The 25,598-nt window shown below is 37.5% G+C and overlaps 1 protein-coding gene across 1 annotated transcript in view; it reads left to right on the top strand.

Annotated features, from left to right (window-relative positions):
* DHX29 (DExH-box helicase 29) overlaps positions 1 to 25,596 on the top strand; it is a 29,641-nt gene extending 4,045 nt beyond the window's left edge. The window contains exons 4-27 of the mRNA XM_063319926.1: positions 475 to 604; positions 992 to 1,134; positions 1,764 to 1,889; positions 2,315 to 2,441; positions 2,750 to 2,911; positions 3,518 to 3,683; positions 4,752 to 4,875; positions 5,299 to 5,895; positions 6,598 to 6,741; positions 6,833 to 7,009; positions 7,607 to 7,747; positions 9,257 to 9,401; positions 11,832 to 11,952; positions 12,906 to 12,990; positions 14,066 to 14,154; positions 14,729 to 14,857; positions 15,774 to 15,849; positions 16,507 to 16,731; positions 17,628 to 17,764; positions 18,415 to 18,508; positions 19,216 to 19,518; positions 20,881 to 21,012; positions 22,544 to 22,640; positions 23,412 to 25,596. Of these exons, the coding sequence (XP_063175996.1) occupies positions 475 to 604; positions 992 to 1,134; positions 1,764 to 1,889; positions 2,315 to 2,441; positions 2,750 to 2,911; positions 3,518 to 3,683; positions 4,752 to 4,875; positions 5,299 to 5,895; positions 6,598 to 6,741; positions 6,833 to 7,009; positions 7,607 to 7,747; positions 9,257 to 9,401; positions 11,832 to 11,952; positions 12,906 to 12,990; positions 14,066 to 14,154; positions 14,729 to 14,857; positions 15,774 to 15,849; positions 16,507 to 16,731; positions 17,628 to 17,764; positions 18,415 to 18,508; positions 19,216 to 19,518; positions 20,881 to 21,012; positions 22,544 to 22,640; positions 23,412 to 23,467 (3,726 nt within the window). The 3' untranslated portion in view covers positions 23,468 to 25,596. The remainder of the gene's footprint in view (positions 1 to 474; positions 605 to 991; positions 1,135 to 1,763; positions 1,890 to 2,314; positions 2,442 to 2,749; positions 2,912 to 3,517; positions 3,684 to 4,751; positions 4,876 to 5,298; positions 5,896 to 6,597; positions 6,742 to 6,832; positions 7,010 to 7,606; positions 7,748 to 9,256; positions 9,402 to 11,831; positions 11,953 to 12,905; positions 12,991 to 14,065; positions 14,155 to 14,728; positions 14,858 to 15,773; positions 15,850 to 16,506; positions 16,732 to 17,627; positions 17,765 to 18,414; positions 18,509 to 19,215; positions 19,519 to 20,880; positions 21,013 to 22,543; positions 22,641 to 23,411) is intronic.
* The last annotated feature ends 2 nt before the right edge of the window (positions 25,597 to 25,598 follow it).

Raw genomic sequence — 25,598 nt, forward strand, 5'->3', positions numbered from 1 at the left:
ACTTGTTATCCCATTCTTGGTGATTAGCTACTTCTGGCTGTCTCCTCATTATTACTATTTGTAACTTTAGCTCAGTGACTAACTATTTTCTCACACAGTAAGAAGGTCAGTGATTAGCTATTTTCTCACACAGTAAGAAGGTTAGTAGGAAACAAACAACATTTTAGTTAGCTGTTGTTATAAACAAAGCAGAGGCCTGTGTTTGGTAACATGCCTAACTAGAAAATTTGTATATTTTTGTACAGAGGCTGGAATGTAGATTTATTTATACATATGCATACACGTTTACAATAAAAAATATTATAAACTCTGTATCTAAAACATGATTTTTTTCACTTAGCGTTATGATATATTGATTTATGCTGTTTACCTCCTTTTAATGCCAGTTATCCAATATGTGGGAAATAAGAATTTACAAGCCAGTATTAAATTGCTATATTAAATCCTATTATTTTCTAACTTTTTTATTTATAGGATGTATACATGGCTTTACAAAAATTCTCTTTTAAGACTGAGCACATTGAAGAAGCAATGAAAAATACACTTTTGTATGGCGGTGATCTTCATTCTGCACTTGATTGGCTTTGTTTAAACCTTCCTGACGGTGAGTATGGTGACAGAGAATTGACTACAGTTTTTAACAGAAGAGTAGTCAGACCTGCGCTGGCATGGGAATGCTTCAAAGTAGTAATTAAATATATAGTTTCACTAAGACCAGTAGTCATGACAGTGTTCCTTTCCTAGATGCGCTGCTGACTGGTTCTGTGATATTTTTTTTGGTGTATAAAGTCTTCTAGACTTCTCATTCCTACTCTGAGTTTTATGGAAGTCCAGCAAGCAAATGGTGGCTTATGTAAATGCTAAAGGCTAATTTTATTTCAGGCATGCTGTTTTTGTTTTATGTTCTTCTAGCTGGCTTCCAACACACTTTAAAGGATTTTCAGTAATTATATTAAGTATATTCTGTGACATGGATTTTTTTATTTTGAAGATGCCTTGCCTGAAGGTTTTAGCCAGCAGTTTGAAGAACAGCAGCAGAAACCTAGGGCAAAATTTTGTTCTCCTGTGTCACAACGTGAACCTCCACCTCGTGTAGTAGATAACAAAAAGAAAGAAAATATCCCTGAAACTAAGGTAATCTGAGAAATTGATTTTTATTTACTGGGGGAGGGGGAAGAGAGGACGAAGTTCTCTAAAATAGAGAATTTGCGTTGACTTCCAACACTGAAAAACCTCTGAAGATACAGTATGCTTAATAATTGTCACCCACATTATTTTAACTTCAGTGGAATGGTTATTTGAAGTTAAGATTTTTTTCATGCGAAGTCTGGAGGGCTCATCATAGTTCATTTTTGTGGTAAAGTCTAGCTTAATTTTCTCTTGGAATTATTTCATTCTATCTGGGTACAGATGACACTATGAACTTGTGTGGGTTTAAGTTTTCCTGTGTACTTGCAGTGTTTTGATTTCTGTGGTTATTGAATCTTAAAGCTGGACATCAAAAAGATTTTGCACAAAAGTGTTCTTTTTTTTTTTAATATTTAAAGTGTGTTTTTTAGCACTTATAATCATTTGAGTGTTAAGATCTATGTAAGTATATTGTGAAATGTTTATCCTAGTTGGAGAAGTTTGCTCCATGCATTTTTGTTATTTACGCCATATAACATAGCTTATATAATCAAGCAATAGTTCCTAACTACTGACACAGAAAAGCATTGGTGTTTTCACTTATCATTACTTTTGATTTTGATTGCTCCTCTTAGGAGCTGAATGTGGGGAAAGAGAAAGAAGTGAGTATGAAGGAATGGATTTTACGATATGCTGAGCAACAGAGTGATGAAGAGAAGAATGAGTCTGTGAAAGAGACAGATGAAGAAAAGTTTGACCCAGTAAGATAAAATTAACGCTTCATGGAAGTATTTCAAAAACTGATATGTCTGGTACATCTGCAAGTGATGGATGTATTTGTTAAAAATTGGAGATTGAATACTTTTTTTACATGTGCAGGCTACTGAAGGGGAAATGTATTGAAACATCTCCTTTCCTAAGTTGTTTTTCCTTTCCTATGTTTTTTGTACTGTGCTCAAAATACCGAATGCATTGTGCTGGAAAGGAATAATTCTTGAAACACATCTCAGTGAGATTAAGAAAGTGACTGTCAAATTCTGAGAGGTTTTGACTGTTAGTTATGTAAAAACTAATTTTGCCCCCTTTGTGTAAGGACAAAACCCCTCCACTTTTTTTGTTATGAAGGTCATTAAAAGTGACGAGCATACAATATTCAACTTCTAATTAATAATTCTGTTTGAAATAGAATGAGAGGTATGTACATCTGGCTGCCAAGCTTTCAGAAGCAAAAGAACAAGCAAGCATCTCCAAGCAAGACAAAGATAAGCAAGGCCAGAAGGTAGCACAGGAGAAAATAAGAAGAATTCAGCAAGGTAGAGCTATGCATATTACCTGCGTTTTATTTTGTGGCCTGCATATTTGTTAGGCAAGTAAGTCTGAGAGTCAGATGGAATTGATTTCATCAACTTAGAGGCCACCATGTGAATTGCAGGCTTTCCTGAATCTGTCCTTTCCATGTGGGTCAAATTCTAAAAAGTCAGTAACATTTTGCTGCTCCTGTTTTTGAGTGCTTAGTAAGAATTATTACAATTGATCTTTTCTTTTTAAAGAATAAATGCTTAGCAGTTGATGGGTGTCAGTTGTATGCTCTTGGGCCTAAGTTGTATTCTCTCTCTGACAGAAATGGCAGTACTTGAAGATCATCCTGTATTTAATCCAGCTGTAAAGATTTCAAATCAACAACAAAATGAAAAGAAAAAAACTCCCTCACCTCAGCCTCAAGAAACCACTTTGAATTTGAGCTTGCTTGAAAAACCTGATGGTGCTGCAAAGGAAGACAAAGGTGTGTGGAAAATTGTTCAGTACAAGCTTGAAGTGTACCACAAATTTTCAGTATTAGTTCTTGTTTTTATAGGTTGTATTACATTGCGGTGCTGATCCATCAAGCTCTTGACTGTGGGAAGGGCAGGTGAACTACCTCACTGACCAAGCTGACTTTAAAGGATCTGTATTTGTTTTTGCAGATGATGTTGAAAGCTATTTTTGCCATACTCTCATGCCTAAAACTTTGATTTTTTTTTTTTTTTTTTATTTTAATTGTGGGGCTAGTTACTGTTTTCACTGTCACCCTCATCTTTTTAAACTATTCTAATTTTAAACCTTCAAACTTACATTATTTTTTAATAACGAAACTTCAGTGAAACTTTTTAAATTATTGGGTGATCGAAGATAGCAAACAAAATATTGTAATTAATTTCTTGCTAGATACTTTTATGGGAAAAGCAGGAATTTATCAGTCATGCATCAGTACCAGTATTTCTGCAAAGCATTTCAGAAAATACTGGTTTCTAGTAAAAATACATTTGAAGAAAAGGTAAAAACGTTCTTGGCTATCAAAAGAACGTAAAACGAATTTTGAGACCTAAAATGTGTCTTTCTGCTCTTCTAGTGAAAAAGAAAGAACCGCTAGACATAAGAAATTTTGATTATAGTGCTCGAAGCTGGACTGGTAAATCCCCAAAGCAATTTTTGATTGACTGGTGCAGGAAGAATTTTCCCAAGAGCCCAAATCCTGCTTTTGAAAAGGTTCCAGTTGGAAAATATTGGAAATGTAGGTATGTATTTCCTATAAACTTTACATTTTTTCTTTTGGTTCATCTAAAAATTAAAATGCTGGCTACTTCTGTCCTGTCATGTTCATCCATATTTATAGGAATATAATGTGCTTAACCCAACCGCTCTTTTTTTAGCCCAGCAGGGAGGTATTTAGCTCTAGATAGCTCTGCAAAAGTAATGCTTAGACTGGACGCTATCACAAAAATAAGATTCTGGTGAATGATCCCATAAAGGAGGGATTAGTTTTTAATTTTGTACTGCTGAATGAAAAGTTCTGAAGAAAACCTGTGAGATAAATTTGGATAATTAACTTTTGGTATTCTCATTCAAAATAATACATCAAATCACAGGTTTTAAGCATAGGAATACCAAAACCCCTTTGGAGATTGTTTAAAATAAAGTGGAAGTTAAAATGAAAGCTACCACAAGTTCGTAACCAAAACAGTGCAGTATCAGTGATCTTTAGATTTCTTTTAGAAAACAAGTCTACAATACAGTGGTATAAAATAGAATATTATCACGTACAAATGAGTAATGCTTCTTGAAGGAACCAAGTAAAAGAACCTGTCGTCTTGCTCAAGTTAAAAGCTACTAACATACTGTCCCCCTAAGAATATGAGAAATTTCACCACTGGTCAGACTGGCCTAACGGTTAAACAGATGTTTACATTTCAGTAGATCATTAACTGTCATCTCAATCTATGCTAAGTAGTTACAAGCACACGAACAAATCCTTAGTCCTTCTTTCAAAGCAACTAACCTTAGTGATGATCTTTGTGTGTGTACAAATACTCCTGCTTTGAAGGAAATGAAGACATTTGTTAAGAGAAAAAAAATAATAATCGCAAATTCACTGTTGGAATCTGCTGCTGAAAAATTTCTGCTGTTCAATCAAACTTTATCAATGGGTTCTGTTTACAAAATATTATGGAGTAACATTAAGTTTATTTAGCTTAGTTTCTCTATTTGAATTTAATTCCTACAGTTTAAACAAAAACATTAACAGATGTGTTATTTATATCGGTAACAAACATTGAGAGAAATGCCTTTATACATTTGTCTTTAAGGGTCAGGATTACAAGATCATCAGATGATGTAATGGCAATGTGTCCTACAATTGTAACAGAAGATAGTATGCAAGCACAACATCTAGCTGCTACTTTGGCACTGTATCATTTAACCAAAGGACAAGTAAGATTTTCATCAATATTACTCTTTTTATCCTGGAATCTGCCTCTGTGCTTGTTTGTTATAACTTGTATAGTTAAATACTAAAAACAGTTTAATGAAGTGTTTCCCATTAAATTCTTTCCTTGTATTATATGTTCATTTGCTTTTATCTGTAAGCATGCGTATGTTTTGCAGCATACAGGGAGGAAACTTTTTGGTAGTAAAATTATTCTTTCAGTGTTGCAAAGAATGCAATCCAGTTGAAAATGAAGTGTGTAATTGATATTTATATTACTGTTTTCACAGTTTCTGTATTTAGAAGTAGCTCTCTACTTAATGTTTAGTCCTATCTTTTGCCACTCAAGTTCATTTACACATAAAATGTTAGTAATACTGCTAAGTAGTACGTAAAGTAATTTTTTTTCCTGCTTTTTTCACCTGAAGTCAGTTCATCAGTTACTGCCTCCTACCTACCGAGATGTCTGGCTAGAATGGAGGGATATTGAAAAGAAAAAGGAAGAAGAAAATAAGATAGAAACCAACAAACCCCGTGATAACTTTATTGCTAGATTATTAAACAAACTTAAACAACAACAACAGTTACAATCTGAAAACCAACCAAACGTATCTGAGGGTCCCGAAGATTCCTGGGAAAACTTAGTTTCTGATGAGGACTTCAGCAGTCTCTCCCTTGAGACCTCAGACACAGATAATTTGGAACCTTCAAGGATTTTGTTCAAAAAGCTGCAAAGTTCCTCCAGATACCAGAGGCTTCTGAAAGAGAGACAAGAGTTACCTGTGTTTAAGCACAGATACTCAATTGTAGAAACGCTTAAAAAACATCGAGTAGTTGTTGTGGCTGGTGAAACAGGCAGTGGGAAGAGTACCCAGGTGCCCCATTTCTTGTTAGAAGACTTGCTGCTAGATGAAGGATCGACTAAATGTAATATTGTTTGCACACAACCCCGAAGAATCTCAGCAGTGAGTCTGGCAACCAGGGTTTGTGAAGAGCTAGGCTGCGAATCAGGACCCGGAGGAAAAGTAAGATGTGTCTGAATTTTTTTGTCTAGTCTTGATTAAATACAGGGGGCTGGATTGTTGGTACAAAGTGAAAACATTATTTCTTACACAACTAAATAATTCTCTTGAAAAGGGCTTCTTATTATGTCGGCTGTTTCTGTCCAATTGTCACCTCTGAACCACTGGGTACCCACATGTGATTTCTGAAATTTTTAGACTGTGATTAAGAGCAGGAGTGTTTGATAATGGGAATGATCAAACATTGGAGCAGATTGCCCGGAGTATGTCGCATCCTTATCATTAGGGATGGAGGAAACTCCCCTGAATAAGGCTGTGAGCAATCCAGTCTGGCCTTGAGAAAGGCCCCTTCCAACCGGAGTTATTTTGTTACTTGAAGAAAACAAAGGTCCTGCATGGTAGTCTATTTGTGCAAAAATATTACTGTTTGGGAACTGCGAAGAACCCTGAAAAGAACACTGAGTTTACCTGCTCTTTGCTATTATGGAGAAACTTAGTTGTAGATTTCAGTGTATTTTCCCTTTCCTAACAAAGGAAAGCGTGTGTATGAAAAAACCCCAGTGTGTTAGTCATTCATCATACTATTAAATTAGCAACTTCTGCAGTGTCTGAATCTATCAGTGCTTAAATTTAACTTAGTTTTGAATATCTCTAGCTTGTGTGCTGTTTTAAGTTATCCTGTATTTTTAATATCTTTTTTTAAAGAATTCCCTTTGCGGGTATCAAATTCGTATGGAGTCAAGAACAGGAGAAGCCACAAGACTGTTGTACTGTACAACAGGTGTCCTGCTTCGGAAACTTCAAGAAGATGGTCTTCTTTCAAGTATATCTCATGTTATTGTAGATGAGGTAATCAGCTCTTACTATTCTGCAGAAACTATAGTTTTTAGGCCTTGATTGATACTAAAACCTTACTATAGATATATTTTTCTAATTCTAGGTACATGAAAGAAGTGTCCAGTCTGATTTCTTGCTAGTTATTCTGAAGGAGATCTTACATAAGCGTTCAGACTTGCATCTGATTTTAATGAGTGCTACTGTAGACAGTGAGAAGTTTTCCAGCTATTTCTCACACTGTCCCATTTTAAGAATCTCTGGAAGGAGTTACCCTGTTGAGGTAGGTGAATGTTTCTTTGATTATGCAAGACACTTTGTATGCACGTATATGGTGTTTGCCTGGTTGGTGTCTGTGGGGAGTACGCCTATATTACTTCTTTCTTAACAAAAATACTTAAGTGTGTGTTTCAAGGACTTGTAACCCTTTTCCTTTTTGAAAATATAAAATAGCTTCAGTGCTTTGAAGTACAGGGTTGTACTGTTTTTTGTCTGATGGATCAATTATTGATTGAAAGCAGTCCATCATTGACATTGTGATTTTTCCCTATTAAAGGGAAAGCATTAAAGAATTCCCCCCACCCCCTATGCAACTTTGTCATTACGCTCTTATGTATGTTTCTCATACATATATACTCATATAGGCTACTGTAAAGGTAATGTTAGTGATCATATGCAGAGGCCCATTAACAAACTTGTAGCAGGTCTAAGTTTAGGTTTTCAAAAAGCATAAGAAAATTTAAGTTGAAATTTGCAAGATCTATTACAACATTGAGAAGGGTGTGCCCTGTTAAGCTTTGCATGTAAGCTCTGAAAAACAAAAAGGGTGCTGATTAGTTTTTGACGTGCCTTGTGTTTCTTCTGTGAACTTTCACTAAAGATTTTCCATGTTGAAGATGTAATTGAAGCAACTGGCTATGTTCTGGAGAAAGACTCAGAATATTGTCAGAAGTTCTTGGAGGAGGAGGAGGAAGTAACAGTAAATGTTACTAGCAAAGGAGGAGGCACTACAAAGTATCAGGTAAAACAGGCATTTCTAGTTTTGTCTTGGAAATGTTGATTTTTTTATTATTATTATTTTATCATTTTTGTTCCTCTTATTAAATGTGATCGGGTTGTATAATATCAAATATTCTTTCAGTTGCTAAAAGATGGACACAATGGCACTCCTACAGCAGAAACTGAATATTTATTAATGCTGCACCTGTATGTTTGTCTCTCCAACTCCTTTATAGCTGCCTTGATTTTGGTATACTTGACGTCGAGTTCTCTTGTACAGATTCCCAGCTCTAGATCTATAAGCAGCAGCAGGAGAAAGCATTTAAGTTTGAGTGTTTTTTTTCTCCCAAAGAATTCTGCTAAGTAGTGAACCTAAGAGCAGAAGAGGCAAGCCCATATCCTTCTCAGCTGAAAAACTCCTAAGATCCTCCTACTTGGCATGCCAAACGAGATGATCTACATGAGATTATTGTGTAGAGCTTTTTGGTGTAACAGACTGAGGTTAATCCTGTAGGTGCTCTGCAGTGACAGCTGTATGTGCTTTTGGATCAAAATTCCTGAAAGGAAGAGTATGAATTCTGTCAGACTTTAGGCAACTTAAGTTGTTCATCTAGACTCTATATCTTTTGGATAGATACCTGTCTGCTCTGATTTGCTCTCTCAAAATCTCTGCAGGACCATTTAGCTTGATGTGATGAAACATCGGTGCATATGTTGAAAAACATGCTCTTATGTGCTCGGGTGATTATTTCATTTTTTCCCTCTCTAGAGTGGTAGTTACCCCATACATCAGAACAACATCTTTTAGTTGAAGCCCAAGTGCTTTCCTGAGCGTTCCTCCGTTTCTCTTGAGCCTTCAGTACAGAAGGATATGTGGTGCATATGGGATAAATGCATTGGTTAGCAATGAAATAATTTACAATAGTGCCACTTAACACTGAAACCTTATGCTAAATATTTATCTGTAAGATGTTCATAAACAATTTAAATGTCTGTATGTTCTGCTAACTCTCCCTTCCTCTGCCTTTACTCCTGCTCCAAAACACTGCAGGAGTTGCCACCTTATTTACTCTTAACTAATGGTTGCAATGAAAGTTGAAAAGGGTGAAGTGAGGGAGAGGAAAGAGAGCAGACTGGTTTCTTATACCTCAAAACAGGAGTTTTGAGAGAAGAGTAGCCACCTTGTTAACCCATTTTGAATTGATACTGTCTAGGTGCCAGATATGGACCTAGGAACTGTTTTCATTCATAAAACAATCTGTGTAGTATTGCTTCCACAGACTTTGTTTTTTACTCTTCTTTTTTTCTAATTTTGGATGTCATTTAACAGTAGTAGATACCTATATAGAAGTTACGTAGGCGGCTGTGACTTAATCTAACTGTTTTGGTGGGAAGTTAGTCAATTAAATGTCTCTTATCTCAATCTCTGTTTTAAGAAACCTAAATTAAGTGAATGACAAATTGACTACCTTCTTTCTTACCTTCTTCCAAGCCACTAAGAATACAATTTTTTCCTGCTCTTCTTTTTTAGGAGTATGTCCCAATCCAGTCTGGATCTGGTATCGATTTGTCTCCTTACTATGCGAAGTATAGCAGTCGTACACAGCAGGCTATCTTCTATATGAACCCTTACAAGATCAACCTTGAACTTATTTTGGAGTTGCTTGCATACTTAGGTACAGTCTAATTCTTAAGAAGTTTGTATGCTTGGGGTTGTCCTTTAGACTTGTTTTCCAGTGTGTTCTACTGATAATGAAGGACTTCATTCTTGCATAGAATCATTGAATAGTTTGGGTTGGAAGGGACCTTTAAAGGCCATGTAGTCCAACCCCCCCGCGGTGAGCAGTGATGTCTTCAGCTAGATCAAATTGCACAGAGCCCTGTCCAACCTAACGTTGAATGTTTCAAGGGATGGGGCAACTACCACCTCTCTGGCCAACCTGTTCCAGTGTCTCCCAACCCTCATTGGAAAAAAAAAAAAAAAAATTCTTACATACATCTAATCCGAATAGTTTAAAACCGTTACCCTTTGTCCTGTCACAACAAGCCCTGCTAAAAAGTTTATCCCTATCCTTCTTAAAGCCCCCTTTAAGTACTGAAAGGCTGCAATAAAGGTCTCCCTGGAGCCTTCTCTTCTCCATGCTGAATAATCCCAACTCTCTCAGCCTGTCCTCATAGGAAAAGGTGTTCCATCCCTCTGATCACTTTTGTGGCTCCCTTCCAGACTCACTCCAGCAGTTCCATGTCTTTCCTGTGCTGAAGGCTCTAGAGCTGGATGCAGTGCTCCAGGTGGGGTCTCGTGAGAGCAGAGCTGCAGAGTCACCTCCTTTGGCTGGCTGCACATCTTTTGATGCAGCCCAGGATACAGTTGGCTTTCTGGACTGTTAGTGCGCATTATTGGCTCCTGTCCAGTTTTGCTTCCACCAGTGCCCCCAACTCCTTCTTGGCAGGGCTGCTCTCATTCCCTTCATCTCCCAGCCTGTATTGGTACCAGGTGGATCCCCAACCCAGGTGAAGGATGTTTCACTTGGCCTTGTTGAACCTCATGAGGTTCACACGGGCCTACTTGTGGAGCCTTTCCAGGTCCCTCTGGATAACATCCTCAGGCATGTCAACTGCACCACTCAGCTTGGTGTTGTCTGCACACTTGCTGAGGGTGCACTTGATCCCACTATCTGTGTCACTGATGAAGATACTAAACAGTACTGTTCCCAGTATCGATCCTTGAGGGATACCACTTGTTACCAGTCTCCATCTGGACATTGAGCTGTTGACTGCTGCTACTCTCTGGATGTGGCCATCCAACCAATTCCTCATCCACCCATCGAATCCATATCTCTTCAACTTAGAGAGAAGGATGTTGTGGAGGACTATGTTAGAGGCCCTACAGAAGTCCAGATAGACGACATCTGTAGCTCTTTCCTTGTCCACTGATGTAGTCATTCCACCATAGAAAGCTACAAGGTTGGTCAGGCAGGACTTGCCCTTGGTGAAGCCATGCTGGCTGTCTTGAATCACCTCCCTGTCCTCTGTGTGCCTGAGCATAGCTTTTTAGGAGGATCTGTTCCATGATCTTCCCAGGCACAGAGGTGAGGCTGACAGGGCGGTGGTTCCCGGGGTCCTCCTTTCTACCCTTTTTAAAAATGGGTGCAATGTTTCCCTTTTTCCAATTGCCAAGGACTTCACCTGACTGCCATGACTTTTCAAATACCATGGAGAGTGGCTTGGTGACTACATTAGCTAATTCCTTCAGGGCTCTGTGATGCATCTCATCAGGTCCCATAGGCTTACATATGTTCAGGTTCCTCAGGTGGTCACAAGCCTGATCTTCTCTTACAGTGGGAGGGACTTATCTACCCCAGTCCCTGCCTTGTGGTCCATCCACTCAAGAGGTGTGGTGAGAGAGGTTGCCAGTGAAGACTAAAGCAAAAAAAGCTGAGAACCTCAGGCTTCTCGTCATCTGTTGTTACCAGTTTGCAAGCCTTGCTCATCAAGGAGGGGGGTATGCTTTTTATAACCTCCCTTTCTGGGCTGACATACCTTATTTTTTGCATCCCTTGACGAGTTCAGCTCCACCTTGGCCTTCCTGAACCCATCCTTACACAACCAGACAGCTGCTTCCACTGCTTGTGCATCTCTTTCTTGCTCTTTAGTTTGACCTGCAGGTCTTGACTCAGCCGTGCTGGTCTCTTGCCCTCGTTTCCTGACACCGGGGGATCAAGAGCTCCTGTGCTCTATGGAAAGCATCCTTAAAGATCTGCTAGCTCTGTTCTGCGCCCTTGTCCCCAAGGGTAGTTTCCGAGGGGGTCCTGTTGATTAACTCCATGAAGAGCTGGAAGTTTGCTTTACTAAAGTTGAAGTTCTTGACTACTCTTTGCCTGACCCATATGCCTCAGGACTGCAGACTCCACCCGGATCACTGCAGCTCAGGCTGCCTCCAGTCATGACATCACCAGTTACCTCGCTTGTGTTGGTGAAATATCCTAAAAAATGTTTACTGCAGGGACGAGAATTAGTTCCTGCTCTCAAGTGAAACTGTTTGCAAATACATATTTGTTTTAACTATGTGCCTATGTGATTTTTAACTATGTACTGTAACTTTCCAGATAGAAGTCCCCAGTTCAAGAACATTGAGGGTGCTGTGCTGATCTTTTTACCAGGCCTTGCCCACATCCAACAGCTGTATGATCTCATTTCAACTGACAGAAGATTTAACTTGCGTGACAGGTAATGCAGGTATTTTCTATGAAGTTAATCGTTTAACTTAATATGTTTGGGGTTTTAAGGTCTGCTATTCTTGAAAAGGGAAACTGAGTCTTATACCTCTGAGTTGTTTGCGCTACAAATGTAATTTTATTATCTGCAAATGATCCAAGCAAAAATGACAGGTGCTTAGGAATGGTACAGTAATAACTCTTATTTTATTATATTTTTCAACAAACTTAATCACAAAGCACTTGAACACTTTTCCACTGCTTAGTGTATGGAAGCTACCATATCTGGAATATAGCTTTCTGTCGCCTACTGTTTACATGGAAGTAAACATGTACATCTCTGAGAAGAGATCCAGAGACAGTAGTCTACCAAGAGAAATGGCATAGGGCTGTAATGACAGATAGTTTTGACATTTCTTTTGTAACTAAAAGTTAGCAACACGTTGGCATAAAAAGAACAGTTGCAGTCAAATTCTAAAGCTTCATAGATGGACTGAGATGTCAAGGTCTAGAAGAGAAGGAAAGTACAAATCTCTGGCTGTCTCATCTCTGAAGGCCTTTGTCTACTTAGGCTAAAAGTTGCTTGTGCTTATAGTTCTGTGCAAGGTTTCAATGATGGTCTTTGTCTTGGAGGCACAGTGCAAAGAGCTTGGGTTCAGGGATAGCTGCTTCCCTTTTTTGCTAGGTTATTGATGTAAATTAACCTGGAGTTCTGCAATAGTACTATTTTTCCTGCATTATTATCAAATAGGAGAACAGCCCTATGAACTAATGGTGATGATGGTCCTTTCTTGACACTGTAATACAATATTGAAGCAGACTTTCATACCTAATAATACAAAGTTTCTCTTTCAAGTGTCCACTCTGGCTGCTTTCTCCAAACTGTTGTCATCGTTCTGATCTCATTTTTTTAACCATATCTTGATTTGATAAGTGTATATTGACTAGTGTAATTTCTTATTCTAGGCACAGGTTGATAGCTTTGCATTCTGTTCTTTCAACTCAAGATCAAGCAGCTGCATTTACAATACCTCCTCTTGGTATTAGAAAGGTATGATATATTTAGAAACGCAATTTGTGCCACTAAAAGGAGAAACTTTCTGTGAATGCAACTCTGAATTGTTTTAAAATCAAATCATACAGAATTGCACAACAACCACTTGTTCCTGGAATTTTCTCACTGCAAAGAAGCAATTCTTCTAATTTGGTGCTCTCTAACAGATAGAATCGAGCATGCTGTGAAAACCTTGACAGTAATCGGACAAATTTTTAAACCTAGTATTTTTCTAATAGCTTCTTTAATTGTTGGTTTCCTATATTGAGGGCCACGAAAATGGTCAGAGAGCTGGAACACCTCTCCCATGAAGACAGGCTGAGAGAACTGGGGTTGTTCAGCTGGAGAAGAGGCGGCTTTGGGGAGACCTTATAATGGCCTTTCCATACCTGAAAGGGGCCTAGAGGAGAGATGGGGAGAGACTCTTTATTGAGGGAGTGTGGTGATAGGACGAGGAGTATCAGTTTTAAATGGAAAGAGGGTAGATTTACATTAGATATTAGGAAGAAATTCTTTACTGTGAGGGTGGTGAGACACTGGAAGGGGTTGCCCAGCCCAGAGAAGCTGTGGATGCCCCATCCCTGGAAGTGTCCAAGGCTAGGCTGGACGGGGCTTTGAGCAGCCTGGTCTAGTGGGAGGTGTCCCTGCCCAGGGCAGCAGGGTTGGAAGTGGGTGGTGTTTAAGGTCCCTTCCAACCCAAATCATTCTATGCTAGTTATCTACTGCTAACCAGCAACTATACATTTTTATCTAGGAAGATAGTATTTTACTTACTGACAAACTATTTAATTAAAAGTTGACCAATTTTGGCAGGTACTAGCTAGTAATTTTGATGGATTATAAAACAAAAATTCAATGTGAAATTCTCATTTAACTTGATTCTACATTAATTGGGGAAGACTAAGCCATTTTCCAATCATGTAGTTTTTAATTCTTTGTCAGATTACTGAAGGAAACATATCTGGGTAAAAAACTTCAACCAAATTTATTCCATAATATTGATTAAAAGGATGAAAACTGTCAGGCAGACATCCCATGATTCTTTTATTTATGTTATGTTACTTCTTTTCAGATTGTTTTGGCAACCAATATAGCAGAGACAGGTATTACGATACCAGATGTTGTCTTTGTAATTGATACTGGGAGAACAAAAGAAAATAGGTGAGTTTGATTTTCATCAGTCATACTGTAATTACTGTAAATATTTGGAGGTTAGTACTGCAAGAATTTTGTAGCATCCTCATTAAACTGCAGTTCTGGACAAGAAATGCGGTGGGCTCATTGAATAGCTTAGAGTTTAGGTAGAAGTTTGGGATGAATGCTTGGATTTTCAAATGATGTGAAGAACAAGAAGGGGAGTTCAGAGATAGGGAGAATCATGATTAAGTACTGGATTAAAAATAAAGCGGATCCTTTTTATACTGTCTCAGTTTTTAGAAGTTATTTTTTGAACATTTTAAATGGGAATAGTCCTACAGAATGTAAAATAACTAAAATAATTCTGAATTGACAGGAAGATGAAATAGCTCTTTCTTTTTCCAATTTTTACACTTTAATTAGTGATTTATATCCAAGGTTCTATGATGTACAGTTCCCTGAGGTATGCTTAGTTTTCAAGACTATAATATTTTCAAATAAGTACTAGTTAGATATATTATCAATATGCTGGTATTTAAGTATACATCAAAGTTTTATTTCTGAAATCTGAACGGGCACTTGCTTTACAATTTTTAAGGTATCACGAAAGTAGTCAGATGAGTTCCCTGGAGGAGACCTTTGTTAGTAAAGCTAGTGCTCTGCAGCGACAAGGAAGAGCTGGGCGTGTTAGGGATGGATTCTGCTTCCGAATGTACACAAGAGACAGGTAAAGTAAACTAAGTTAGCAAGACTTTGCTAATCACATAAATATCTTTTGTCTTTTTTTTTCTGTGCAAAACCAAGAATTCTTGTTGAAATTCACTTCAGCTATTGTAAACTGGAAAGATTAAGCTGTAGAAAAACAAAACAAAACACCAAAAAACCCACCTCAAAACACAAACAACAAAGGATTTGAATATTGTATAAATAAAGTATTACACTAGTTTTTTTTGTTTCAAGAATTAAAAAAAGTTAATTTTATTCTTAGTATCTCTATAATGGAAGTGTTTTGAAAAAATTTTCATAATTAAAGGAAAAGCGCAGCACCAAAGAATTGTAGAAAATCAGTTTTTAATAACAACTGCTGCCCTGCATCAAATATACACAAACCTCACCTCTTGACCTTTGATTTTTTTTTTTTCTCTGACAAATCTGTAGGTTTCTGAAGTAGTATCTCTATGGATAAGAGATAGGGAAAATATCAAATTATACATCACTGCAGGATTAGTTTCTGTTACTGCAGTGGAATAACCTTTTTCTTGCTTGTCTGAAAGTCTGAAGGAACCTTCAGCTGAGAAACAGTTAAGGTAAAAGTATTTTGAAATAACCAATGAAGTGTGCGTTTTAGCCATGTGCAAGACTTGCAGTTTGAGAGCTGTGTATTTTAAGAATTTATTTTGAAAAGCGGGGTCTTACTGCTTTTTCCTCTCTTTCACTGAAACTCTTGCTTTTCCAAGCTAAAACACAGGCCTTTATTCAAAGGATGAAGTGTTTACCCATGCATTAAAACACGTGATGCTCCCCCCCCGCCTTCCCCTTCAAAATAACATCTGCAAAGAATGAGCATATGGAACACGAGTTTATAAGTTGAATTCAAAGGTTAAATTGACTATCTGTGATTCTGTGTTCTTATGATGTTGCAGGTTTGAAAATTTCATGGAATATTCTGTTCCAGAAATATTGCGTGTGCCTTTGGAGGAGTTATGCCTTCATATTATGGTATGGTTTTGGTTTTAGAATTGCTGACCTTGTTAGCTAAAAATATTACATGTGCCTTTGGAGGAATTATACCTTCATGCTATCGTGTGGTTTTGGAGTTACTGACCTTGTAAGCTAAAAAGGTTTGCTAGGACAGCCCTGATGCAGTGTAGTGGTGGGGCTTCTCCCGACAGAGCAGGGGGGAATCTGGTACTGTGTGTTCGAAAAATCCAGAGCGTGCTGCTGAGTGAGAAGAGGATACTATACTATTCCAGTTTACCTCAGGGAGACAATTCAACCTTAATTAAGTAGCCTTCAAACTGATTTCTGCTTAAGGAAGCAATTCCATTCTGTCTCTCCCCATCCTGAGTAGGAAGTACACGGGAAAACCAGCAACCTAGCAAATTAGTGCCAGGCTGAACTGCATCTCAGCAGGTTTGAGACCCTCCTGCTCATGCGTGAGCATTGGTAACATGCTTCTGTGATCAGTGCTCAAGCCATATGAAGTCCTTCCAAACAATGAGGTCTCGTTAACCTAATGTGGGGCATGCCTGTGTTCTGGGAGCCAAGAGGCTGGTTTAGAGGGGAGGGAACAGCTTTCCAGTTTCCTTTGTAGCTACTATAAAAGTTAATTATAATAAATTTTTGTATTGAAATATATACTCATTTACTCCACAGAAATGCAATCTTGGCTCTCCTGAAGATTTCCTTTCCAGAGCATTAGACCCGCCACAGCAGCAAGTAATCGGTAATGCAATGAACCTGTTGAGGAAGATTGGGGCTTGTTTGTTAAACGAGCCCAAACTGACTCCATTGGGCCAGCACCTTGCTGCTCTTCCTGTCAATGTAAAGATTGGCAAAATGCTTATATTTGGTGCTATATTTGGCTGCTTGGATCCTGTGGTGAGTAAAAAATAAAAAACGAACAAAAAACCCCAAACAAACTTATATCTAATTAAAAAAAAAGTATAGAAATGGTTATCTCCTTACAATTAACCTGATTTCTTGCAACATGGTATTTTGAGAGGATGATGCAAGAAGTTAAAATGTTTATGTTAAGGTAAGGGCACCTGGACATCACAAAGGGGAACAATTTATGTGTTGTTTACGGTTGGACTCGATGATCTTTTCCAACCTAAATGATTCTAAACTCCTAGGTACTATTCACGAGTGGGTAGTCAGACTTGGTCTCCAGTTCTGTCTGTTATGATCACAGGGAGTGTGACATTTAATGAAAAAGCCCTCTTGCATGTGGGTTAGACCGGTCTGGATTACCCCAGCATGTACGCCAAGAACATGCTGATGTAAAGTTACTGCAAATTAATTGATGTGGTAACTTACTATATGAAGACTGTGGCATAGTTTACACTTCCACCTAATCCATTTAGTTCACTGCAAATTAGGAGGCAGCATGGGTATGTTATTTGCTGAAAACTGAAAGTTAAAATTCTTTGCCCTTTCAGTGTCTCCTGTTAATGTGGTATAATCTAAAGCAGTTGCTTAATCTGACCTTTATCGTGTCAGGTAGTGCTGTCATTTGACAAACCATTTCATGCGATTTTTGAGATGTAATTTTTTTTTTATCGGTGTATATAAGGCAATATGTGAGCAATGTTTAATACAAGTAACCTCTGAATTCTATGTAGGAAATCCTTAGAGTGATAGGTTTTACTTGAGACTTAGTAGAAGATAAAGTATCATTAAATATTATTGTAAAAGAAAATGTAAAGCTATTTGTATGATAAACCTGTAAGCTTATAATAAAATACTCTTAAGTGATGACTCTTCACTAATTGCAGGCAACTCTGGCTGCTGTCATGACAGAAAAATCCCCATTTACTACACCAATTGGTCGAAAAGATGAAGCAGATCTTGCAAAATCATCTCTAGCAATGGCAGTTTCAGACCATATAACAATCTACAACGCTTATCTGGGGTAAATAATAATTCTTCTGTGCTTATAGCTAGATGCAGGTAATATTTAAGTAATGTAGTTCTGTAAAGAATCCTTAATAAGTATCTTCTCTTGAATTGCTTGCACCTGAAGTTTTTCTCTTCCAAATACCAATTGATTGCCAAATGCTGTAACGAAGAAGGATAGCTTGCTTATACTTTATCCTTTAGCTCCTTTTAACTATGCTTGCACACATGCTTGTCTGTGTATCTTAGTGCTTAAAGTATGGTTTTTTTGCTGTTTGTGGTATGCTGACCTGAATATTTTGTATTTGAGAAAGTACAAATATATATATTACAGAATGATATACATATTTTTTCTTTTTTGGGTATTATCACTAAGTCTCAAAAACTACACCTGAATTTTGTTTCAACTGTCAAGACAGAAGTGTGTAATTTTTGACAGAAAATTACCTTGTATATTGTTAGTGTCTTTCAAATTTGTTACAGGCATGTTCTTAAGACTGTTCTTAGACCAGCAGCATTTATCTTTGTTAATGCAACTTATTTCTAGTTCTGAGTGGAGAATGCCAACCAAAACACAGTATTGCCTTTTAACTTACTACCACTTTCATATTGTTATAATCTTGATGTGATTCCTTTTGTGGTAATAAGACAGGATTTTTTCCTTAGGTGGAAAAGGGCTCGACAAGAAGGGGGGTATCGTGCTGAAATGACTTATTGCAGAAGAAATTTCCTTAATAGGACTTCACTTTTAACTCTGGAGGTAAATCAAATAACTATGCTCTGCACCCAAAAGTTATTTGTTAATATTTCCCTCTGAAAATGCCATGCCTTTTTAAAGAGGTGTTATATCACAGTTACTATTTAGATAAGACAAAAGCAAGTGAAATGGTGGGGACTGATGAAATGCACACCCTCAGTTGAGGTAGCTGTGTCTGCATTTGAGTTTTGATATGTATGCTTTGTTGGTGTACATGTTTGCAGTCACTGCCACTGGAGAAGCTAGTCTTTCCTTCCACCAGAGAATCAAAATGTATTAATTGAAATACTTGGATTGTGTTAATTCTTGATATTGAAGAACAGGTTTGTTAACAGTTAGTTTGAAAGACGAGCCACAAACTTATGTAAATGGCCTTTTACTTTTGGTGAGGTAACTATTTAATTGGTCTCTCCTATTTAAGTTTGGGTGGATGAGCTCTCCTAAGCATCTTTTTATTTTAACTACAGGTGAGAGATTTAGTATTTGTGGTATATATAGTACTGTATATCTAACCCAATATTCCAGGTAATGTTTTTCTCATAGAAACAGACAGTATTCTGAAGTGATTGGAGAAAATACAAGTGTTTTTCTAGTGAGAGATTTTCCCCTGGAGAGTGTGAATATTTGGGGTGGAGTGTCATTGCCCACTGATGGCATGGAGTATGTACCTTGCTAAAGTTGCGATTTTACTAATACACTACTAATTTCAGGATGTGAAGCAAGAACTCATAAGGGTGGTCAGAGCAGCAGGGTTCACAGCACCTACAGCACAATGTGGATGGGATGGAAATGGAGCCACACAATCCCTTTCTCTCCACGAAATAGCTCTTCTTAAAGCTGTGTTGACTGCAGGGCTGTATGACAATGTAGGAAAAATAATATATACGAAGTCTGTGGATATTACAGAGAAGCTGGCTTGCATGGTAGAAACTGCTCAGGGTAAAGCGCAAGTGCATCCCTCCTCTGTAAATCGAGACTTACAGACATACGGATGGCTCCTTTACCAGGAAAAGGTAAGTGAAAATAGTGAATGTAGCTGATAGTCTCTGTAAAGGTGGAGTTGTGCCTCTAATATTAAATAACATACACTAGTGTAAAGTGTATCCAAATGCCTTGTTCGTCTTAAGAGTGGTTAGTATCTAATGATCCTAAAGTCCATAAAAATAAGTCAACTGAGTGCTGAAGAAAGAAGGCTGAACATCATGAACAAATCTATTCATGGTGAAACTCATAGCTATAAACAGAAGTACCTTTGTGTATCATTTAACTTAATAGTATCATTGACTTCTTTAATACAGTGCTGTTGGTTTTAATATGATCACTTTAAGCAGTAATATGTAGTAGTAACAATTCAAAGTGTGCATTTTCTTTTTTTACTGTTCTAAGCAGACTCAGAAGTTTTGAAACTTGGTACAGGCCTTGCATATCCCCAATAATAACTTAAAATGAAATAGCCAATTCTGTAATTGACCATGGAACTTCCTAAGTGAATTGCATTTTTTTTTTCCCATCACTTTCTTCCCCCTCACAAAAGAAAACTTGTCAGCTATTTGCTAAATTTAAGTGTTTATATTTAGTTACAGTTCTGGTACAACAAGACCTTGACAGGTGTTTCTTACTGGCCAACTTTACTGTAGAGAAGCAGGAAATTGATTAAATTTCTTAAAGCAAATAAAGTGATAATATTTTTTGGAGAGCTGAAAATATTTCCTGCCCCCAAGAACCTAGTAGTGTAAAGGCAAGAGAGCAGATAAGGTAGGGAAGTTATTCCATGAATAGTGGAACAAACAAAAGCTGTACTTTTGTGTGAAGATGTACTCTTTTTGTTCCCTTTCCTCCCACTACAACTCCTTCCCATCCTGTTCCGTCTTTATCTGTGGGAAGCTCCAAGGCCGGAGTTAACAGGTGCTGAGCCCCATAGCTCACACTGTGCTTGTGTCTACAAGTGCGCCCACACTTATCATGTGCCTATGTGGACAGATTGAGAAGCCAGCTGCTGCTAAGAAGAATGTATAATGGAACAGTTTTACCTGCCTTTTACTTTTATTAATTTTGATATCTCTTAGACTATGTTAGCACTAGGCTAACATTAGGTTTCTGTTTGAATTTTAACAAGAAAATTGCGGCTTCAGCTAATTTCCTAGTAGCTTATAAGCCTGTCACTTAGTTAGAGGTGATGTGTTTCATGTGGTCTAAGGCAGACAAATTGCCATCGGTTGTCCTGTGTACAATGACTTGTGTTGACTGGATGTTAAGAGAAAAAAAAGTGTATTTTTTTTTGCTTTTAAAAGTAGCAATCAAATTTGATACTATAGATTTTTATGTGGCTTGGGGGTTTTCTGTTGTTTTTAATGCTTGTGTTTGTTTATATGCAGGTGAGGTACACTAGGGTGTATTTGAGAGAGACTACTTTAATATCCCCCTTCCCCATTTTGCTTTTTGGTGGGGATATAGAAGTCCAGCATCGGGAGCGGCTGCTGACAGTTGATGGCTGGATCCATTTTCAGGTGTGTTGGTGTAATAAGTACCTTTTGTGGTTCCATGGGCTTTTGTCTTACAGTTGATGCACAAGCTTAATTCAGAACACTATATATGTGGGACAAAGACAAAAGAGAGGAAGGTAGGAGAGAATTAAAGGAAATGATGGGAAACTTTTTACGTACATGTAATGAAATCTTAGCAAATCACACACGAAAGAGTAGGCTTGTAATGTGCAACTTGAAACAAATCGGTTCCTTCTCTCTTCATGAAGAAAGTCAGCGTTTTTTCAGAAAAGGTATTTGAAATAGATATAGACTAAACCGTATTTTATAGAGCTGGTACTGAAAGCAGATGAGGGTGCTATTTTGTATTACCTTTTCCTAAAATCTTACGATCATGTAAGTACACATTTATCTCTAAAATACTACTTATTTTGCTTTGTAGCCCAAACAGAATTATCTGGGGCAAGAAGAAAATCCAAATGGATAATACCTGTTTGCTTGGGTTTGGGGTGTTTTGTTTTTTTGTTTGGGGTATTTTCTTTCCAGGTGAAAATGTTTTATTTGGGAGTGGGAAAACAGAGTGCATATTCTTAGCCTATTTTTGCAGACACAATTAAAATGGGTGACATGCCAAAATCCTGTGTAAATTCTGTTAAATGGCAAATGTTGTCTTTTGCTAGCCTGCCAGCTACTTGGTTACAATTTTCTGTGCTCCTGTGGGCCTGTGTTACCCTCAAGGAAGACTATAAGCTACAAAACACTTCCGTTTTTTGCACTCCGATGATGCAAGCAAACAACCATCTAATTGAATTCACTGGTTGTCATGAATGTTGAATTTTAAAAAGCAGCTCCCTTTGGGGTTTGTTGGAGAATTTATTTTGGTCTCTGGGCAGCTATAGGTTGTTTGGTTGCTGGGCCGATTACATCTTGTAGTGTGTTTCAGAATGTCTGTGTTTCTACTGAGATGCTAAGCACAATATGTTGCATTTAGTGCTTTTTCCATAATAGCTACTTATTGTACCACAGGCGTATGTATATAAATGAAATAAAGACTGAATAGGGAGGGGAGGGATAAAATGAAAGATTCCTGGAAAAGGCTTCAGCTTTAGGTATCCAAATTCTTAGTGAGATTTGTGATTGCCTTCTCAGGAGGCCAGGCAGACCCCCTGAGAGGGAAATGTGTAGATATTTTATTTCAGGTATAAAATAATTTGTACTTTCATACCTTGGAAAAAAGCAATTACAGTAAGTAGGATATTGGTAAATTAATGATTCCACCATATGCTGGTTGTTGATTATATGTGTGGGAACATATTCTGAGTTAGCCTTGTAAGCTGCTGTTATTCAGGCTGTGATGCTACAAACAACAGGTGCTTAAAGATAAGAGCGCATAATGTAAGCCAAATCATTTCATGAGAATGCTGCCCGTCTGCTTAGAATTATTTCCAGGAATCTTGTTATAAACTTCTATTTATATGTAAGGTAATCTTTTAATCTGTATTTTGGTATAAAATGTCTGAGTAATGCAAATGTTTGTCTTCTCTGTTCTTTATAGGCTCCTGTAAAGATAGCAGTAATTTTCAAACAGCTGAGGGTTCTTATTGAGTCTGTTTTAAAGAAGAAGCTTGAAAATCCTAAAATGTCACTTGAAGGTAACTTTGTTACTGCATTGCTGCTATTTGTTAAATGGACCTTGTGGCAAACACGAGGAAGCATTAGTACACTACATCCTTACTTGGTAGGGTTAGTGTGACTTGAATATCATTCCATTGTCTTGAGACACATCCAAAAAGTCATTACTACATCCTACATATATTATGGGGTGGCTCACCCCAGATGTATGAAGATCTGCACAACTGCTGTTCCAAAGATATCCCTGATAACAACATTCAAGGTAGTGGTAGCGTTGAGGTATGCATCTCAAAACAGAAGTAAGATTGTGTGTGGTGAACCTCAGACATGGATGAATTCTAAGTGTTACACAAGTTGTCTTACAATTTAGATTAATGATGGGGAATTGCGTGTTGGCCCCCAAAGTGTAAGGCATAGAGGAGCACAGTTTAAACTTTGAACACTGGATGTTCAGAAGAATATTGTAGATGGGGAGGAAGGAAGGGAGTTCCCAAATGCTAATTTATCTGTAGTTAACACATCACTTTCTCAATTTATTTTGCGAAATACTGAAATAGCCACAACCAGTTGATGACTAACTTTATAAACTTTCTAATGATGTACTGTGGAGTTACTGTTTGCCCTTTTGCTTCACAAATGGGAATCACTTGTCTTGTTTTAGAGTCTGGCATAGCCTAAAACATGAAGATTAAGCTTCTGAGAGCTAGACGTGTGTTCTAATTTTCTTGGGGTTTGGGAATTAATTTTTAAGTTCATTCTTTTCCACTCACCGTGATTCTCTTCTTTCCTAGATGACAAGGTCTTACACATCATCAAAGAACTTATAAAAACGGAGAATGGTAACTGAAACCAGAAATCAGTAACAAACCAGAGCTTCAGTAATGGCAGGGGAAATAGGCACTCCAACATTAACTGAAAGTATTTAAATACTTAGTGTGATTGGTACCAGTCATGGTGTGGAAAGACTTGCATGATTTTTGCATAGAATTTACTTTTCTTTATATCATTTTTAAAGATGAACATTCATCATGTTTAGCCTTTGCAATACATTGGGTGCCATTTGCCTGTCTGTATGAATAATGTATGGAACAGTTTTCTTTTCAATACAAAAATGTCTGTGGCCAATTTTTTTTTAATGTACCAATCATCACTGGTGGTATCAACTGTAGTAATTATTAGAGTTTGGGTCCTGAATCTCAGTTGAGTAGAAATCCATTAGATGCGTGCAGACAGAACACAAATGTTTCTTATGTGTATTTCCCAAGTGGTAATTTTTTTTTTGATCTATGAATTTACAGTATTAAAGCAATACATCTTATAGATGTCTTCATTTTTCTGTATGGTTTACATGAAGAAAATGCTTTATAAGAAGATAGTATGGACCGCTGTGACCAGGTGCTCAGCTCGACAAGTGTACTGACCCATCCTCTGCCTCTTCTCACGCTTGTTCCTCACTATTCACCCTGATTTTTGTCTCTCCCTGCTACTGTAGTAAGTTTTGCTGTCCATTTCCTTTAAGTTTTGTGCAATCCTGCAAGCCCTCTCAAATGATGTTTTTCCCCCTTCATTGGTCAAAGTTCAGGTTGACCTTCTTCATGGCTGTACCAGAACACTTCCTTTGATGGCTCATCTATCACTGGCTGAAGCCTTCTGGTCGTCTTTATTCTCTCTTATCGTTGTTCACAATGTTCCTTTGTTTCGTATTTCTTTTATGCTGAATATTCCTTAACCAGATAAGTTAATGAACCAGATGCTTTTACATTCCACCTATCCACAGCATTTACATTTTAATTTTAGATCACCAACTCTGCTTTCAAGAATGAGGAATATTTTGGGAGGTAGGAGGGGTTGCCATTAGACAAGTGCAGTCAGGTATGAACTCTGTATGTACAGGCAGAGGATAGTGTGGAAGATAGTTAACAGCAGAGGTTAATACTGTACAGAAAGGGAACTGAGGAAAATGAGTGAAAATCCAAAATACATGGAGCTGTCCAGTTATATTATCATAGCAGAGCTGGTACTGCCCTGCTACGAGAGAAACATGAGCTGAAAGTAAACCAGCCTTTGCACGTTACCCTACACTGATTTCTGGAAGAGGCAAGTTCTCCTAATAGTAGTTCTATAAGAACTCTGAGGGAAAAGTGGTCGTGTCTGTTAACCTTTTATGAATTGTGATAAACTAGTGATAGTCCTGGTTTCCTAGAAGAGCCAGGAAGTGCTTTTTTTTAGTTCCAAAGTAGACAACATTTATGCAAGGAAGCATTTAAACACTTAAATTTTGATCTTGAGACTTTAATTTTGCACTCTGGGTTCGCAGACATGTTCTTATTTCTTGTCAGAGGCATGGAAATAAAAACCTGCGAACTGTATTCCTTGAACATAAAATTAAATCTGCACCCTAAACAATTTCATAGATTTTGTTCTAGTTGAAGTCTTTTATTTATATCCTTTGGAAACATGAATTAGAAATACATTTCAATAATTCAACAACTAACAAGCTCTTCTTTCTTTTGGATTTGTATTTCATGTATCAGTTATTGGTTTTAAATGACTAAATTTTAGTGAAAGTGAGAATTTTCCCTGAGTTCCTCTTCCTTATTTAGCTGTGATGAGTAGAGAGGTTTTGTTCCATTTATGTATGGTAATGTTGAAATTCAGAGGCATTCTTCGTGTTCCTCTAGCATGCCCTGCTTTGTAATCTTTTAAAGTAATAGCTGCTTTTAGTTGTTATTAAGGGGATATATTGTAATAACTTGAAAATTGCACACTCTCCTGGGTGAGCACGTTTTCTGCAAAACATGAAGCAGGTCACACTGTGGTGTACAGATAAGCACAGTTATCTTAAAATTAAAAACAAAGACTACAGTGACTTTCTGCTTCTGCAGTGTATTTGAGTAACTCTTGTGCCTGTGCTTTTTCAGGTGGATGAACTTTCTCTTTTGTTCCATTTATTTAATAAATAACCTCTGTTAACGCCT

Source organism: Chroicocephalus ridibundus, chromosome Z (assembly GCF_963924245.1).
Source record: "Chroicocephalus ridibundus chromosome Z, bChrRid1.1, whole genome shotgun sequence".
NCBI lineage: Eukaryota > Metazoa > Chordata > Aves > Charadriiformes > Laridae > Chroicocephalus > Chroicocephalus ridibundus.